The sequence below is a fragment of the Gopherus flavomarginatus genome, chromosome 1, assembly GCF_025201925.1.
Source record: "Gopherus flavomarginatus isolate rGopFla2 chromosome 1, rGopFla2.mat.asm, whole genome shotgun sequence".
NCBI classification, from domain to species: domain Eukaryota; kingdom Metazoa; phylum Chordata; order Testudines; family Testudinidae; genus Gopherus; species Gopherus flavomarginatus.
In genome coordinates, this window is record NC_066617.1 from 379,902,976 (window position 1) to 379,922,865 (window position 19,890).

A 19,890-nucleotide genomic window follows, 5' to 3' on the forward strand; every position below is an offset into this window, starting at 1 on the left:
TTATGACAACACCTGCCCTACGGACCCTACAATTCAAGGTTTTAGGCTCCTGGTTTGGCTGGGAAAGCTCTGGGAGCTCTCAGGATTGTGTTCCCCAGTCAAACCAAGGAACAGTGCTTCTGCCATGCTTGATGTTTCTATCACAGACCTTTTAGGACCCTCTCTCTCCATCCCAGAGCAGCAAGAAAGAGTCTCCTGGAATAATGTGGGGCTCCATAGCGGGGAGAGATTTGGGCAGTTCCCTTCACTCCTTCCCCATCCCACCCTGAGCACCGACAGGGAGATGGGTCTATGCAGGGAACCTGCCTTCTCAGCCCTGCTGTGTCCATGTCCTTGCAGGTGCGGGATGACACCTACAAGACAGTGCACGGGCTGCAGACCCAAGTGCAGCACTACAAGCTCTACATCACCAAGGAGTCCCTGTATAAGCAGAGAGTCCACTACAGGGACCTGGAGAGGAGGCTGAAGGAAGCCGAGTTCTGGATGCAGAGGCTGGGCAGCCTGGCCCAGCTGGTGAACCTCCTGACCTGCCAGAACCTGGTCTCCATCGTGCAGGAGGAAGTCACAGCGTTTGTCAGCAACGTCATGAAGGTGAGGCAGGAAAGATGAGGCTGGAGGCTTGGAGTGTTCCGCGCCCTCGGCGTGTCTCTTTCTCAGTCTGACATTGGCATAGATTCAAAGAGTTGAAGGCCAGACAGGACCATTAGGTCACCTAGTCTGACCTACTGATAGCACAGGCCAGAGATTCCTGCCCAGTTCCCCCTGTACTGAACCCAGTCACTTGTGTTTAGCTAAAGCAGCGGTCTCCAAACTTTGGAGGGCCATGCCACCCGCTTAACACCCCTGTCTGCGCCCCTTGGAACCGTGGCCATGAGGGATGTGGACGGGGAAAGAGAACCGAGGCTGGGGCCCCAGCCGGGGGTGGGTCTGGGGCCAGGCTGCGGTGGGGACTGGCAGCTGGACCCACAGCCCGGTGCAGCTATGCTCCCAGCCCTGCCCGCAGGCCGGGAACAGAGCAGCAGCCAAGGCTGAGGGCAGGGCCAGGTTTTGTTTGATGCTAAATTGGGGTATCCCTGTTTTCCTAAATAGGCTTGTGGTACTCTCTTGATGATGCCATAGTCAAAGCTACCGAGTTACCACTGTGATGGGTTAGATCACAGAACCCCCCTTGGGAGCTGCCACCTGATGTGCCAAGATTACTTCTGTCCCTGCCTTCCCTGCCAGCTCAGGACCCCAGCACCCTGTCTTGCTAAGCCAGACACGCCCATCTGCTCCAACACAGACCCAGGGTCTGAATTACTTGCCCCAAAGCTGCAGGTTTACTTGAAAGCATCTCACAGAAGTTTTCCTGTCTTTAACACTCAGATGCCCAACCCCCAATGGGGTCTAAACCCAAATAAATCCGTGTTACCCTATATAAGCTTTATACAGGGTAAACTCATAAATTGTTCGCCCTCTATAACACTGATAATGAGAGATGCACAGCTGTTTCCCCCACCCCCCCAGGTATTAATACATACTCTGAGTTAATTAATAAGTAAAAAGTGGTTTTATTAAATACAGAAAGTAGGATTTAAGTGGTTCCAAGTAGTAACAGACAGAACAAAGTGGATTACCAAGTGAAATAAAATAAAACACTCAAATCTAAACCTAATACAGTAATACAACTGAATACAGGTAAAAATCTCACCCTTAGAGATGTTTCAATAAGTTTCTTTTCTCAGACTGGATGCCTTCCTAGTCTGGGCACAATCCTTTCCCCTGGTACAGCCCTTGTTCCAGCTCAGGTGGTAGCTAGGGGATTCCTCATAATGGCTCTCCATCTTTGTTCTGCTCCACCCCTTTATATATCTTTTGCATAAGGCAGTAATCCTTTGTCCCACCCCCTCCTTCTCAGTGGAAAGACACCAGGTTGAAGATGGATTCCAGTTCAGGTGACATGATCACATGTCACTGCAAGAGTTCATTACCCACTAGTCAGCACACAGGTACACAGGAAGACTTACAGGTAAAACACACCCATCTGCAGTCAATTGTCCTGGTGAATGGGAGCCATCAAGATTCCAAACCACCATTAATGGCCCACACTTTGCATAATTACAATAGGTCCTCAGAGTTATATTTCATATTTCTAGTTTCAGATCCAAGAGTGGTACATTTATACAAATAGGATGAGCACACTCAGTAGATTATAAGCTCTGTAATGATACCTTACAAGAGACCTTGTTGGGGAGGGATAGCTCAATGGTTTGAGCATTGCCTACTAAATCCAGAGTTGTGAGTTCAGTTCTTGAGGGGGCCACTTAATGATCTGGGGAAAAATCAATACTTGGTCCTGCTTGTGAGAATAGGGGGCTGGACTCAATGACTTTTCAGCATCCCTTCTAGCTCTATGAGATAGGTATAGCTTTTGCATGAAGCATATTCCAGTTACATTATATTCACTCATTAGCATATTTTTATAAAATCATATAAACAGCAACATCACAACCACCAGCAGAACCAACAAAGAACCAGGAATCTGCTCTGAGACCTTTAACAACAACAACAGAAAACAGCAGCAGAGCACAGATGAAGCACCAGGACTGTTCAAAGCTCAGATACGTCAAACCGAAGAACAACAGAAAAGATTTCAGTAAAAGAGCAACGATGTGAACACAACTCCAGTTCCTTAGTAGTCGACACCGCACCAAGCCCTGAGAAAACTGTGAGTGAAAACACACCATCAAAACCTGGAGCAAGTGCTTTAGGGGTTATGAATAAAAAACAAGAACTGAAAACCTATGCGATGCAGAGGTATCGCCTTATTTTGTTATCGCCTGAAAATTGTTATGAACTATTCTCTTAATAAGCTAGGCACAGCTCTCCAGTATTCTAAAAGGATTTGGGAAAAACATGATGCTTTGTTCAGAAAGCTGATGGCCGGTGTATCCTCAGGGGTTCTAAAAGAAACTGACTGGAAACTCCCTCAAAACACAAAAGCTCTTGTGGCTGACTTTGAAAAATACTTCAGGTTTTCCAGAGGATGGCTCAGGTTCTGAGCAGACATGACTAGTCGTGGAAAGGGGCATCCTCAAGGGGTAAACAAAAGGGAGGTCAGTGTTTGGAGGATAGACAGATGGCTTCAAAAAGTTATCATCAAGGATGATTGTGAAAATTTTAAAAAAGGTTAAACAGGTGATGAAGAGAAAAAAACAAAAAGTGATGCCCCCTAGTGGAGGCTGTCAAACTGTCGTGTCTGAAAATGAGGAGGCTGGATCCAGCCCTGGGCTGCTGTAGGCTGTGGTGACTCTCACATAGGGCTGGTCTATACTGCGTTGTTAGATAGGCATTCCCCACATTGGGTCGAATTTATAATTAGCTTGTCTATGCTACAGAGCCCTTCCCGCTGACCTAAAGTGCTTTTAAAATGGATGTCTGTACTCCACCTCAACGAGAGGAGTAGTGCTAGATTCGACCTTCCCAGGTCGAATTAGGGGTAGTGTAGACACAGAACAGTGTATTTCGACTTGTTTGGCCTCCGGGAGGTGTCCCAAAGTGCTCCAATGTGTGTGTTCTGGACAGCACTTTCAACTCCACTGCACTTCATAAGCCATGGGAGCAAGGGGTAGTCTGGGTCTCCAAGGATAACTACTGGCATGCCAACATCACCAGGGTCAATTTTCTGGTCTGGGAAGAAAGTTCCTTCTTGCAGCTTTCTGAAGAGACCGGAGTTCCTAAAGACGCATGCGTCATGTACCTTTCCCGACCATCCCACACTGATGTTGGTGAAATGGCCCCCATGATCCACTAGCGCTTGCAACACCATTGAGAAGTAGCCCTTACGGTTTATGTACTCTTTGGCAAGGTGGTCTGCTGCCAAGATAGGGATGTGTGTTTCATCTATTGCCCCACCACAATTAGGGAACCCCATCATGGCAAAGCCATCCACTATGTCCTGCACGTTTCCCAGAGTCACTACCCTTCTTATAGATTCATAGACTTAAGGTTAGAAAGGACCATTATGGTCATCTAGTCTGACCTCCTGCACAACGCAGGCCACAGAATCTCACCCACCCACACCTGTAACAAACCCCATACCTATGTCTGAGTTATTGAAGTCCTCCAATTGTGTTTTGAAGATCTCAAGCTGCAGAGAATCCTCCAGCAAGTGACCCATGCCCTATGCTGCAGAGGAAGGTGAAAAACCCCCAGGGCCTCTGCCAATCTGCCCTGGAGGAAAATTCGTTCCCGACCCCAAATATGGCCATCAGTTAAACCCTGAGCATGTGGGCAAGACTCACCAGCCAGCACCCAGGAAAGAATTCTCTGTAGTAACTCAGATCCCATCCCACCTAATGTCCCATCACAGACCATTGAGCCTATTTACCTGCTAATAATCAAAAATCAATTAATTGCCAAAGTTAAGCTATCCCATAATAATTGGAGATATGCTAATCTCCTAGAACTGAAAGGTCATTGAGTCCAGCCCCCTGCTTTCACTAGCAGGGCCAAGTACTGATTTTTGCCCCAGATCCCTAAGTTGTCCCCTCAAGGATTGAGCTCACAACTCTGGGTTTAGCAGGCCAATGCTCAAACCACTGAGCTATCCCTTCCCTCTGCTTCAGTCCCTTCCATAAACTTATCAAGCTTGGTCTTGAAGCCAGATATGTCTTTTGCCCCCACTACTCCCCTTGGAAGGCTGTTCCAGAACTTCACTCCTCTAATGGTTAGAAACCTTCGTCTAATTTCAAGTCTAAAATTCCTAGTGTCCAGTTTATATCCATTTGTTCTTGTGTCCACATTGGTACTAAGCTTAAATAATTCCTCTCCCTCCCTGATATTTAACCCTCTGATACATTTATAAAGAGCAATCATATCTCCCCTCAGCCTTCTTTTGGTTAGGCTAAACAAGCCAAGCTCTTTGAGTCTCTTTTCATAAGACGGGTTTTCCATTCCTCGGATCATCCTAGTAGCCCTTCTCTGTACCTGTTCCAGTTTGAATTCATCCTTCTGAAACATGGGAGACCAGAACTGCACACAGTATTCCAGATGAGGTCTCACCAGTGCCTTGTATAACGATACTAACACCTCCTTATCTTTACTGGAAATACCTCGCCTAATGCATCCTAAAACCGCATTAGCTTTTTTAATGGCCATATCACATTGGCAGCTCATAGTCATCCTGCAATCAACCAATACTCCGAGGTCCTTCTCCTCCTCTGTTACTTCCAACTGATGTGTCCCCAATTTATAACCAAAATTCTTGTTATTAATCCCTAAATGCATGACCTTGCACTTTTCACTATTAAATTTAATCCTGTTACTATTACTCCAGTTTACAAGGTCATCCAGATCTTCCTGTAGGATATCCTGGTCCTTCTCTGTGTTAGCAATACCTCCCAGCTTTGTGTCACCTGCAAACTTTATTAGCACATTCCTGCTTTTTGTGCCAAGGTCAGTAATAAAAAGATTAAATAAGATTGGTCCCAGAACCAATCCCTGAGGAACTCCACTAGTAACCTCCCTCTAGCCTGACAGTTCATCTTTCAGTATGACCCATTGTAGTCTCTCCTTTAACCAGTTCCTTATCCACCTTTCAATTTTCATATTGATCCCCATCTTTTTCTCCATAGCCTCATTCCCATTTGTCATCCTACCATTATCCCTAAGCTCCTCATTAGCCTCATTAAAGACTGAGGCAAAGTATTTGTTTAGATATTGGGCCAAGCCTAGATTATCCTTAACCTCCACTCCATCCTCAGTGTTTAGCGGTCCCACTTCTTCTTTCTTTGTGTTCTTATTTATATGGCTATAGAACCTTTTACTATTGGTTTTAATTCCCTTTGCAAGGTCCAACTCTACATGGCTTTTGGCCTTTCTCACTTTATCCCTAAATGTTCTGACCTCAATAAAGTAGCTTTCCTTGCTAATCCCTCCCGTGTTCCATTCCTAATAGGCTTTCTGCTTTTTCTTAATCACCTCTCTGAGATGCTTGCTCATCCAGCTTGTTCTACAACTCCTGCCTATGAATTTTTTCCCCTTTTTTGGGATGCAGGCTTCTGATAGTTTCTGCAACTTTGACTTGAAGTAATTCCAGGCCTCCTCTGCCTTTAGATCCACAAGTTCTTCAGTCCAATCCACTTCCCTAACTAATTTCCTTAATTCTTTAAAGTTAGCCCTTTTGAAATAAAAAATCCTAGTCCCAGATCTATTTTTGTTTATACTTCCATCTAGTTTAAACAGAATTAGCTCATGATCAGTCAAACCAGGGTTGTCCCCTACAACCATGTCTTCTATGAGGTTCTCACTACTCACCTAAACCAAATCTAAAATGGCATCCCCTCTTGTTGGTTCTTCAACTACTTGGTGAAGGAATCCATCAGCTATTGCATCCAGAAAAATCTGCGCCTTATTATTTTTACTAGCACTTGTTCTCCAGTCTATATCTGGGAAGTTAGCAGAAGTGAGCTGATTGCCCTGGCTACTTGGATCACAGCAGCCCCATGGTAAATATACCCACTCCAAACTGATTCCCAAGTGATCGATAGTGGTCAGGCATTGCAAGCTTCCACAGGGCTATCGCCACTCGCTTCTCAACTGTCAGAGCAGGTCTCATTTTGGTATTTCTGTGCTTCCGGCCTGGGGAAAGCAATTAGCAAAGTTCCATGAAAGTGCTCTTATGCATTCGAAAGTTATGCAGCCTCTGTTCCTCATCCCATACTTGCATCACGATGTGTTCCCACCAGTCTGTGCTTGTTTCGTGGGCCCAGAAGCGGCGATCCACTGTGTCAACAAACCCGACTGCCACTGCCAGTATGTGTGAATTGCTCTGTTCCATGGCTTCCAGCACAGCTGTTTGTGTGGCATCACCTTCTTCTGCGCGGTGGCTCCTGGCTAGGCTCTGCAAATACCACAGGATGATGCGTGAGGTGTTTGTGATGCTCACAACAACGGCACACAGCTGAGCAATGTCTGTGTTTGCTGTGCTATGGCGTCTTCATGAGTAACCCATACTTAGGTGTGAAAATTATTGTTTGCTGTTGCTTTCAGGGAGGTAGCAGCCAAGTGCATCATGGGAGGCTGACGATATGTACCCAAAACACCTCACGAAAATGTTTTTGTCCCATCAGGCATTGGGAGCCTAACCCAGAATTCCAGTTGGGAGCAGGAACTGTGGGATAGCTGCCCACAGTGCATCGTTCCATGAGTTGTGGGGATGCGTTCCACTGATGGAATGTACATAGTGGGGACATACACCACTGATTTTGTAAAATCAGAGGCTACAGGTTGACTTTAATAAATTCAACCCAATTTCATAGTGTAGACAAGCCCATAGAGTCTGATCTGTAGAGTGGTTCCCATCTACTCCTGATGATCCTTGCAGTGGCCCCTTGGAGGATGACTCTCAAATAGTGTCTGGTGTAGAACAGGTTTCAGAGGGGTAGCCGTGTTAGTCTGTATCAGCAAAAACAATGAGGAGTCCTTGTGGCATCTTAGGGTATGTCTACATGATGAAATTAGGTCAATTTAATAGAAGTCGATTTTTTTAGAAATTGATTTGATACAGTCAGTTGTGTGTGTCCCCACTAAGTGCATTAAGTCAGTGGTGTGTATCCACAGTACCAAGGGTAGCGTTGACTTTCAGAGCGGTGCACTGTGGGTAGCTATCCCACAGTTCCCGCAGTCTCCACCACCCACTGGAATCCTGAGTTGAGATCCCAATGCCTCACGGGACAAAAACATTGTTGCAGGTGGTTCTGGGTAAATGTTGTCAGGCCTCCCTCCCTCCGTGAAAGCAACAGCAAAAAATCGTTTCTTGCTTTTTTTTCTGGGTTACCCATGCAGACGAAATACCATGGCAAGCATGGAGCCCGGTCATCTTACTGTCACCATATGTCTCCTGGGTGCTGCTGGCAGACACGGTACTGCAGTGCTACACAGCAGCATCCGCTTGCTTTGCCTTGCGGATGGCAGACTGCTAACCATTGTCATCATCCCGTGGGTGCTCCTGGCTAACCTCGGTTAGGTTGGTTAGGGGTGCCTGGGCAGACATGGGTGCTCCTGGCCGGCCTTGGTGAGGTTGATCAGGGGCGCCTGGACAAAAATGGAAATGACTCCAGGTCATTCTCTTCTTTAAGTTTTGTCTAATGGAAATTCAGTCCTGCCTGGAATTTCATGCCAGCTGGAGGCTTCTGCCTCAGTCTGCTCTCCCAGTTGGCAGCACCGCGCGGTCGCACCTACCCCTGCCTACCCCTTGCTCCCATGGCTCATGAAACCGGGACAGTAGTAAGGAGCAGTTCAACTATAGGCTGAGCAAGTGCATAATGGTGATAGAATGTGCCTTTGGATGTTTAAAAGCGCGCTGGCGCAGTTTACTGACTCGGTTAGATCTCTGCAAAATCAATATTCCCATCGTTAATACTGCTTGCTGTGTGCTCCACAATATCTGTGAGAGTAAGGGGAAACGTTTATGGCGGGGTGGGAGGTTGAGGCAAATCACCTGGCCGCTGATTACGCGCAGCCAGACACCAGGGTGGTTAGCAAAGCACAGCAGGGCGCGCTGTGCATCGGAGAAGCTTTGAAAACCAGTTTCATGACTGGCCAGGTTACAGTGTGAAAGTTCTGTTTGTTTCTCCTTGATGAAAACCCGCCTTCTTGGTTCACAAGCCAACCACCCTCCCCTCCCACCTTTGATCTCCTCTTGCAGAGGCAATAAAGTCATTGTTGTTTCAAATTCATGTATTCTTTATTAATTCGTCACACAAATGTGGGGTAACTGCCAAGGTAGCCCGGGATGGGTGGGGGAGGAGGAAAGCACAGGGGCGAGGTAGTTGTAGGGGCCCCCCTAGAATGGCATGCAGCTCATCATAGAAGCGGCATGTCTGGGGCTCTGACCCGGAGCGGCCGTTTTGCCTCTCTGGTTCTTTGGTAGGCTTCACGCGGCACTGCTGCGGGTCCCTGTTATAACCTCTGTCCTTCATGCCCTTGGAGATTTTTTTTCAAATATTCCAGCATTTTGTCTTTTGGAACAGAGTTCTGATAGCACAGATTCATCTCCTCAAACAGCGATCAGATCCAGTACCTCCCATTTGGTCCATGCTGGAGCTCTTTTGCAGTTCTGGGTTTGCTTAGTCACCTGTACTGATCACCTCGCCACGCTGGCCAAACAGGATATGAAATTCAAAAGTTCGTAGGGCTTTTCCTGTCTACCTGGCCAGTGCATTGGAGTTGAGAGCAGTCACAATGGAGCACTCTGGGATAGCTCCCGTAGGCCAATACCGTCAAATTGCGTCCACACTACCCCAAATTCGACCCAGCAAGGTCGATTTCAGCACTACTCCCCTCGTCGGGGAGGAGTACCAAAATTGATTTTAAGAGCCCTTTAAGTTGACAAAAATGGCTTTGTCGCGTGGATGGGTGCAGGTTTCAATTGATCTAACACTGCTAAATTCGATTTAAACTCGTAGTGTAGACCAGGGCTTAGAGACTAACAAATTTATTTGGGCATAAGCTTTTGTGGGTGAGAACCCACTTCGTCAGATGCATGAAGTGAAAAATACAGGAGCAAGTATAAATACGTGAAAGGATGGGGGTTGCTTTGCCAAGTGTGAGGTCAGTCTAACAAGATAAGATACCAAGGAAGGAAAAATAACTTTTGAAGTGGTAAGAGAGTGGCCCATTATGAGTGGGGAAGGAGCACCTTAGGCTTACCCTCAGGCCTACCCTGAAGACACAACCAAAGGAGCACCGGAGGGGGAAGACAAACCCTGATTACCCCAGGTCCACCATCGCCAGAGGGAAGAAATGCTAAGGCTGGCAAGAGAAAAGAGGTGCCTTGCTACAGTGCCAAATTACCAAACTGTTTTAAAATTCTCTGTGAGGCAAATCTGGCCAAAGAACAAACCTACCCACTACCAGCGTTTTGAGACATCCTGATGAACTCTTTCAGTACCTACTTTCCCCCAATTATAAGGTTGCATCCTGTGAGTTTATCAACAATGAAACAGCTTGCTTGTCTTGGAAATATCCAAAAGATTGCTACACAGTCTCTGGCAATACAAACATTGTCATAGCTTGTTTCACCACCACTTACGCCTGCTTTGAACTATACAACCTGTGAGAGAATTTGCAAGAGCAGTGCCTGTATCATGACACAGACTCGGTGATATTTGTGAAAAGGGAAGGAGACTGGAACCCCACTCCCAGGGGATTATTTAGGGTACCTCATGAGTAAGATCCTGGCAGGCAAAGCCATCACAGAGTTCGTGTCAGCAGTTTCAGAAATGTATTAATACAAGCTGCCGGAAGGGAAGACATGCATAAAAGTCAAAGGGATTACCCTTAACATGGCAAACTGTGAAAAGATCAACTTTGGCGGTTTGAAAGATCTAGTCCTGGACTAGAGCACAGACCTGGCTGAGAACACCCCAACAAAAGATAGATGTGCAGCAGTCCTCTGTTGCAAGGAACAAAAATCAGTGGCAAACAGAAACAAAGATCCATAAGAAAATGCAGCAAGTCATTTACAACAAGAGAGTCATCAGAGAGAGATTTAAACCCTACCCTACGGCTTTTGAAAATGGATACGCAATGGGAACACACTTTCTGTAATTCTTGTAGATCCTAGCAACTGTGGGAAAAGTTAACTTATTAAAAATGTGTTGATAATATCAAGCAAATGTTATCCGTTATGCCTGAGAATACTGTGTGGTGTTACAGTTGCTGGTGTATAAAGAACTATTTTGTAAATACCCTTTCATCAATTTTGTGGAGGGGTTGCCTGATTTTGTTTTAACAATGACTGTTTCCTACCAGTAAAGTACATATAGTTGTTGTAGATGATTTGGTGAACTCTGCATGTGAAAGTGATGAAACCGAGAAAGCCTTTGCCAAGTATGTGCATCACAGGAACTTGAGCAAATTAAGCTAAACAAGACCAAGACTATAACAGGGGTCGAAAAAGAACTAGATAAGTTCATGGAGCACAGGTCCATCAATGGCTATTAGCCAGCATGGGCAGGGATGGTGTCCCTAGCCTCTGTTTGCCAGAAGCTGGGAATGAGCGACAGCGAGTGGCTCACTTAATGATTACCTGTTCTGTTCATTCCCTCTGGGACACCTGGCACTGGCCGCTGTCAGAAGACAGGATACTGGGCTAGATGGACCTTTGATCTGACCCAGTAGGGCCATTCCTATGTTCTTATGTAAACACAAAGTACACAGTTCTTTTCAAAAAACCCAGGGATAAATCCCTCTGCTTGCTTGGCAAATGTACCCTGGCACGGTGCAATTCTTTCTAGAAGCTTTTGAGGATGCTATCAAATAACCTTATGGCTACACTGAATTAAGTCTTGTGATCCTAGACGACTCCCAACTTCCAATCCAGTGATTAAGGCATCTTTATCAGTCATAACAAGGTCCAGAAAAAATGACCTCATATTGTGTGCAATACCTTTTGTGTTAGAAAATTATCAGCTGTAATGTTTAGAAACTGCAATGATGTTTTACTGCTGGCTGCACAAGACCTCCCGCATATGTATCCCAAACTGACTTCTTCCATAATAATGCAATTTCTTGCTTCCACATATTATTTTAGTGGATGCTCTTGTGCCTTGGTGAGACATAAGGCCCCCCAATCTTTCCACCTCCCTCTGTCTAATGCCATGTTTCTTGCTCTGTTTCCATGACAGCAACATCTTTATCTGTACACTTTACAAACTGGTGCTTATCATTAATCTTGTTTTGGGGAGTCTAGCCTGTCTTGAGGAGTGATGTACCAAACTCCAGGAATACAGGTGGGCTGTGAGTTGGTGTATGGGACAGAGCCAGGCTTTTTGAGAAGGCTTCCTGAATCTGCATGATCTTTTCAGCACAGTAGGATGATAGTTCTTTGCAGTGCTGAGTGCTCAGCTCTGATGCAGGTTGTAGGCACCCAGGATTGCTGAAGCAGTTTACCACACTAGATAGCTCCTTGGGGCAGGGTCTGTCGGCTTCATTGGAGGCTCATAGGAAGGCTCTCTTGGCCTGTACTTAAGCCTCAGCATGAGCTTGGAAGAAATCCTCATGTTTCATTTTTTGTCTTTATCAGCCTTTGATTCTGCTGTTGGCTCTTGAATTTCTGCCCTTCTTTCTTCCTCTGGTGGAGGGTGTCAGAAAACTAGGAGGTCTGCATGGGCGCTGGGGAGGAAGGGGCCACTGGGGGCCAGCATGTTGATGGTCCAGGCTAGCATACACTGATCATGATTCACCCATTCATAAGCTCTTTGTCTTGTGAGTGGAGTGTTGTTGTCCTTTAGCACGCTATAGAATTTGTAGTGTCCATGAGTCTATGGTCACAGATTCATAGAGGTCTCAAACCAGAAGGGACCACTGAGATCATCTAGCCTGACCTCCTGCAGAACAGAAGCCAGAGAACTTCCTCCAGATAATCCCTAAAGCAGAGCTGTTAGACAAAGATCCCATCTTGAAATAAAAACTGCTACTGATGGAGAACCCATCACGATCCATGCAGAGCTCATTGTTAAACATTTGTTCCCCATGTCAGTACTTAGACAGTGGTCAGTCATTCCTGAACTTTCTCTTTGGTAAGCTACGCAGATTGAATTCCTGGAGTCTCTCCCTAACTCTTCTCTGACCCTCTCCACTTTATCAATGTCCTTCTTGAATTGTGTCCAGTCCTGGTGTCCCGAGCATCATCAGCCTCAGTCACACCAGAGCCAGCTACACAGTAAATTGTGTTTGAAAAGGCATCTTCTTGAAAGGCCTTTTAGGCCTCTTCTTTGTTCATTTACCCTGGAAATAGATGTTACAGCCTAGAGCATGTGGCTAGGACCCCGCCAGAGCCATCACCTCACCCACCCAGAGCCCAGGGTACCCAGGGCATGTGGAGCCCGCAGTGTGTGGTTAGGACTGACCCTGTTCTGATTCTCTCCTCTGCAGGCCAATGGTACCATGCGGAAGGCTGTCCTCCGAGTGCACCTGGTCTTTGACGCTGACAGCCAACTGGTCCCCTTTCCCTCCAGTCAGGTGCTGGAAACCAGCTTGCTGGGGGCCCTGGAGGCCGTGGTGGAGTCTGTACTGCAGGTTGGTATCTCTAACTCCCAGCTTGGCAGTCACCCCTCCCCAGCTATGCGGACACCAATGGGAGTAGGGAGTCTGCCTGCATCCAAAGAGCACATCTGAGGGCCGGATGGCTGTCCATCCCCTGTGCCAGGCTTTTCCTGCTGTACTGCCATTGCTGAAGGCCAGGCACATGCCTGGGGCTTAGGTGCCTTCACCGCAGTGTGGGTAGGTAGTGGGAGGAGCCAGCTCCCAGCAAGATCTCTGGGTCAAGTCAGTGCTTCAGCTGTGTGGATGGTCTGGCGTAGAGGCAGGGGGTGGGGAACGCGTGCTCTTGCTATGGAGGAGTGGTAAGGGCTGGCGGCTCTTGCTGGGAGGTTGAGCTGGGTGCTCCTGCTGCAGGTTGGGGAACCAAGTGTTGTCAATGTTATAATGTGGGCCTGGCCCACAAATCCCTGTTGTGAGGAGTGGAGGGTTGCAGAAGGTGAAGGAGACTCTGCCAAGCACCTTTCTGCAGCCAGTGGGGATCTCCCAGTTCCTCTCCTGTCCCTGCAGGTAACCCGCACCAGGAAGGAGAAGCCAGTGACCCAACCTGAGCAGAGTCCTGGAGAGACAGAGACTCTCAGAAGTCAGGACTTGGCAGTGGTGCTGTGCAATCCCCAGCCAAGTGGTAGGTGACTTCCTCATGCAGGGCCCATCGCCATCTGCTGCTTCCTGGCCAGATGGAACACTGCCACAGGGCCTCGCAGGGTGAGGCACAGAGCAGATGGGGCAGAGGCCCTGCTTCTGCCCACTACACCCAGGTGCCAGGGAGGGAAGTGTGCACCCCCCATCGTCCCTGTTGAGATTTTTGGTTGAGCCCTCACTGTCTCTGTATTTCTCCTGTGCAGCCCTTCGAGAAGCAGATAAAGGAGGCCCTGAGGCCCTGGCCCCCGAGTCCCCCAATGAGCTGCTCCAGAGTCTGCCTGCTGAGGTGCTTTGTGGCCAGGAGCCACAGCTGGTGCACCATCTGGATCAGAAGGTCATCGGGGGCCTGGAGGTGAGTGGGCACCGGCTGAGGAGCCAGTACCCAGTGCCGTCGAGGGAGCAACTGGAGCAGGACCTGCGTTCGGACAGCAGTATCCAGGAGGCCCTGGCCAGCCAGCGGGCTTTGCTGGCGGTGAGTGAGGGGCCTGCCTAGCCTCTTTTCCCTTCGCAATGTCTCTAAGAGCTGGCCTTTCACCAGAGCTCTTGGCCCAGCCTTATGGTCCTGGGCCCAGGGCTGCCTGCACGCTGCTGCCCCATCCACATCTTGGACACTTCCAATCATGTCACCAACATCCCTCTTCACTGCATCCCACAGCGCCTCCCTGCTTCTCCACTGCTAAGAGCTGATTAACCCCTGCAGCTTTGGCACTTCCAGCTGCAGCCGACTGAGCATATCCCGGCTCACGCTGTGTGCACTGAGCCCTAAAGACACTGAGCTCTGGGGGGGCCGTCTCTCCCTTGGAGTCGGTGACGCACCCAGTGTAACGGGGCCTGATCCTGAGTGGGGCCTCTGAGCATCGCTGCAGTACCCAGTACAATGATCTCACCTCCTGAACTCCCCTCTGGCTCTCCCTCCTATTTATCCCCTGCCCACTGGGGCCTTCTCCAGTGCTCACTCCCCTCTGGCCACTTCCTCCTGGAACTCCCAGACCAGGGCCCAGCCTGGCTCTTCTCAGAGCTCAGGCTTCTCCAAAGCCATTGTCTTACCTGGGCGATAGCTTGCCCCAGTGTGATGAAGCGGTTCTGGCGGGACCCAACTGAGAGTGCCAATTCAGGACCAATTGCTCAAACATTGCAGTCACAGCCCAAGGCTGGGGTTTTTCCACCTCTAAGGCAAACCAAACCAGCCAGACAAAAAGGACTTCGGTTTCACCCCACTGGCTAACCACAAGTCACACAAGCAATTTCCTTAGACACTCCAGTCTTCCAGTATTACCACTAGTGCCACTTGTCCTGGGGATGAATGCTTATGAAAACCAACACCCCAGTAAAAGAAAAAGTTTCGATCCCAAAGGACCAAGCCCCAGACCCAGGTCAATATACACATCAGATCTTACCCACAAATCTCTGGAGTACATCCCCAGCTGGGATGGGTCATTCAGTCCTTTGTGCAGAGCTTCTGTTTGTAGCAAAGTCCCTCCAGAGGTAGGAAGCAGGATTGAAGACCAGATGGAGATGAGGCATCAGCCTTATATAGGCACTTCCAGGTGTAAGAACACTTTTTTGTTCTTACTGTGGAAAATTACAGCAAAATGGAGTCTGCAGTCACATGGGCCAGTTTCTGCACACCCTGCTGAGTTACAAGGCGTATCTGCCTCCTCTCAATGAGTCAATTGTGTAGCTGATGGTCCTTAATGGGCCATCAAGCAGGCTACGCAGAGCTAACACCAACTTGTCTGGGATCTTTCCCAGTAACACAGCACAAGTTTGAAATACAGACAGTATAGAGCTAATACTTATAACTTCAACTACAAAATGATACAGACATACACACAGCATAATCATAACCAGTAACTCATAACTTGGTCTTAGACACCTTATATGACCCCCTTTACATAGGATTTGGCACCACTACAGAACCTTGGTTGCAACCCATGTTCTATATGGTCCCAGTTTTATATCAATAACATCAGACCCCCAACGCAAAATTGATGCAGGAAGGGATGACACAGACATCACTGACTGCATCCTAAGGATCCTCCATTCGGGATAAGGCATCAGCTACAATATTTTCCTTCCCCCTTATGTGGATTAGATCCATTTCATACTCTTGAAGGGCTCAACTCCAGCGCAGCAACCTGGAGTTGGTACCTTTGGCCCTGTGCAGTCAGACCAGAGGGGCATGATCACTCAACACAGTGAATTTTTGGTTGTACAAATAGGGCTTAAGTTGCTTGACAGCCCAGACAATGGCATAACATTCCTTCTCAATGGTAGCGTAATTTTGCTCAGTGGGGGATAACTTTTTGCTTAAGTATGCCACGGGATGCCTCTTACCCCCTGTCATAACCTAGTCCCAGATTTGGACCTTAGCGTCCAAAATATGGGGGTTAGCATGAAAACCTCCAAGCTTAGTTACCAGCTTGGACCTGGTAAAGCTGCCACCACCCAAAAAATTAGAGTGTTTTGGGGCACTCTGGTCCCCCCAAAAACCTTCCCTGGGGACCTCAAGACCCAAATCCCTTGAGTCTCACAACAAAGGGAAATCAACCATTTCCCTTCCCCCCTCCAGGTGTTTCCTCCCTGGGTTCCTGGAGAGATACACAGAAGCAAGCTCCGTGAATCTAAACAGAGGGATTCCACCCTCTCTATTTCCAGTCCTGGAAACAGAAGTACTTCCCTTTTCACCCAGAGGGTATGCAAAGTCAGGCTAGTAAATTTAACACACACAGATTTCCCCCTGACTTCTTCCTCCCACCAATTCCCTGGTGAGCACAGACTCAATTCCCTGGAATTCCCCACTAAAGAAAAACTCCAACAGGTCTTAAAAAGAAAGCTTTATATAAAAAGAAAGAAAAAGTACATAAAAATGGTCTCTCTGTATTAAGGTGACAAATACAGGGTCAATTGCTTAAAAGAAATATGAATAAACAGCCTTATTCAAAAAGAATACAATTTAACACATTCCAGCAACTACACCATGTAAATACAAAAGAAAAAAAACAATAACCCCTATTTTTTTATGATCTCTGTACTCACAACTTGGAAACAGAAGATTAGAAAGCAGGAAATAGAAAAATCCTTCCCATAGCCGAGAGGGACAGATACAAGACAAAGAACTCAGACACAAACTTCCCTCCACCCAGATTTGAAAAAGTCTTGTTTCCTGATTCGTCCTCTGGTCAGGTGTTTCACGTTACTTCTTTCCAGGTGAAAGAGACATTAACCCTTAGCTATCTGTTTATGACACCCCCTGCCCCCTCTTGCATTAGCACTGCCCCCAGCCCAATATTGGAATTGTCTGTACACAGCAAAAGAGGTTTTTTGAAATCTGGGCTGGTCAACACAGGCTCTTTGGCCAAAGCACTTTTTATGCTTTGAAATCCCTGCTCACAGGCCTCCGTCCATTGCACCCGGTCTGGTTTTTCCTTTTTCGTTAGGTCTGTGATGGGCGCAACAATGTCACTGAATCCCTGAACAAACCTCCTGTAATAATTGGCTAGACCAATGAACGATTGGACCTGTTTATTAGTTCTTGGGATAGGCCAGTTCTTCTTCGAGTGATTGCTCACATCCATTCCAGTTAGGTGTGCGCGCCGTGCGTGCACGTTCGTCGGAAACTTTTTTACCCTAGCAACTCCAGTGGGCCGGCAGGTCGCCCCCTGGAGTGGCGCCGCCATGGCGCTCAATATATATCCCTGCCGGCCCACCCGCTCCTCAGTTCCTTCTTACCGCCGTGTCGGTCGTTGGAACTGTGGAGCGCGGCATAGCTGTCCTCCACGTCCCTAGCTCTCCTTGTTATCTCTCGTTATCTCTCGTATTGTTATAGTTGTTAGTTAGATTGTTAAGTGTAGATAGTAGTAATTAACTGTAAATAGATTGTAAATAGTTGTTCGCCGGGGGCTTAGCCCTTCCCGGCACCCGGCACCGGGCTCATGCCTGGTTCGCCGGGCTTCAAGCAGTGTGCGGCCTGCAAGAAGCCTATGCCCACCAGCGACCCCCACGACGCGTGCCTGAAGTGCCTGGGGGAATCGCACAGATCGGACAAGTGCCGCATCTGCAAGGCTTTTAAGCCAAGAACAAAAAAGGAGAGGGATCAAAGACTCCGGACTCTCCTTATGGAGGCGGCACTTGACCCGGCGGCTTCGCAGGCCGTGATCTCGGCGCCGGCACCGGATCGCACCGGCACCGAAAAGACTCCCCGGCACCGACCTTCTCCGGCACCGGGGACAGAACCAAGACCGTCGAAGTCTGCTACTCCAGCCAGGCAGACCCGACTGGAGCGCCCGGCCTCAACATCGGCCGCGGCGCCGCAGGCACCGTCGACTCCGGGCCCGGCGGGTCCGTCGAGTCCGGTGCCGCCAAGCTCCCCCTTGAGATCTGGGGTCGAGATATTGGTCCCATCCACGCCGGAGACCTTCGCCTCGGCTCGGGACCTCATTGCCTTAACTGAGCCTACTCAGCTGCCACCCCCGGTACCTCCGGTGCGGGTCGCGTCTAGAGGCAAGCCAATGATGTCGGCACCGTCTAGGGACTCGCGCTCACGGTCCAGGTCCCGACGTCACGGCAGATCGAGATCTCGTCGCCGCTCGCAGTCCCGGCACCGCTCTCCTCGGCGGTACCGGTCGTACTCGCGGCACCGGTCGACCTCAAGGCGGTCCCGGTCGGACTCCAGCCGCCGATACCGGCACCGTGACTCCAGGAGCCAGTCCCGCCGTCACTCGCCGCACCGGTCGACCTCCCGGCACCGTGCTGGTGGCAGGTCCCGGTCCCGGTCGACCTCCCGGCACCGAGCTGGTGGCAGGTCCCGGTCCCGATCCCGGCACCGAAGCGGCGGCCGGTACCAGTCCAGATCCCGGCACCGAGACAGAACCCGGTCCCGGTCCCGATCCCGGCACCGATATGACTCCCGGTACTGGTCCCCGGCACCGAGACGTTAGTCCATGCCGACCCGCGCAGACCCTTACCAACCAGGGTCAGCCCCGCCGTGGCCTTCTAGACAGCCGTCGGTCTCCTCCCAAACGGACAGCGGGTATGCGCTGGGCACCGACCGGCAGGCGGCGCTATTTAACGATCCGCCACAACACGACCAAGGCCCGCAGCAATGGGGGTTTTGGACACCCTGGGCATACCATCAAGCCCAGGGGCCCCAACAGCTCCCTGCTAGGCCTGCGACGGCGGAGCACAGGGCGCCGGAAGCCTCATTGTCTTGCCCCCCTCCCTCCCCGGATGGGGAGGAAGGGTCCAAGCAGCAAGACTCCGCTCTGGCTCCTGAGGCAGAGGCGAGGGCCGAGGGAGACCCTCCATTAGACACTCTCTTGCCGGGGGTCTCCTCATCTTCCTCCCCTGATGAAGCGGTGGCTGGTACCTCCTCCAGTAGCCCCCCCCCGCTGGATCTCAGGGCGCACCAAGACCTCCTCAGGCGAGTAGCTCAGAATCTGAGTCTACAAGCCGAGGAGGTCTCGGAAATAGAGGATCCGATCGTTACCATCCTCTCATCGGATGCTCCCACCAGGGTCGCCCTGCCCTTCATAAGGACCATCCAGGCCAACGCCAATACCATCTGGCAGTCTCCGGCCTCCATCCCCCCTACGGCGAGGGGCGTCGAGAGGAAGTACATGGCCCCTTCTAAAGGCTATGAGTACCTCCATATACACCCGACACCGTGTTCCCTGGTGGTACAATCAGTGAATGACAAAGAGCGTCATGGGCAGGAAGCTCCAGCCCCCAAATCCAGAGAGGCCAGGCGAATGGACCTCCTCGGCCGTAAAGTATACTCGGCTGGGGCGCTGCAGCTCAGGGTTTCGAACCAGCAAGCCCTGCTAAGCAGATACGCCTTCAACTCCTGGGTGGCAGCAGACAAATTTAAGGAGCTGCTGCCGCAAGATGCTCGCCAGGAATTTGCAGCCATCTTAGATGAGGGCAAGAAGGTTGCACGCACGTCCTTGCAAGCTTCTTTGGACGCTGCAGACTCGGCTGCCCATACCCTCGCGTCGGGAGTAACGATGCGCCGCATCTCCTGGCTGCAGGTTTCTGGCCTTCCGCCGGAGCTCCAGCATACCATCCAGGACCTCCCTTTCGAAGGCCAGGGCCTGTTTTCTGAAAAGACAGACCCCAGACTCAAGAGTCTGAAGGACAATCGGGTCATTATGCGGTCCCTCG

The 19,890-nt window shown here is 49.4% G+C and overlaps 1 protein-coding gene across 1 annotated transcript in view; it reads left to right on the forward strand.

The window, feature by feature from the left end:
- The window catches only part of DNHD1 (dynein heavy chain domain 1), a 214,348-nt gene that overhangs the window by 19,650 nt on the left and 174,808 nt on the right, over positions 1 to 19,890 (forward strand). Inside the window, 4 exon segments of the mRNA XM_050924629.1 lie at positions 340 to 591; positions 12,922 to 13,065; positions 13,597 to 13,711; positions 13,932 to 14,200. Of these exon segments, the coding sequence (XP_050780586.1) occupies positions 340 to 591; positions 12,922 to 13,065; positions 13,597 to 13,711; positions 13,932 to 14,200 (780 nt within the window).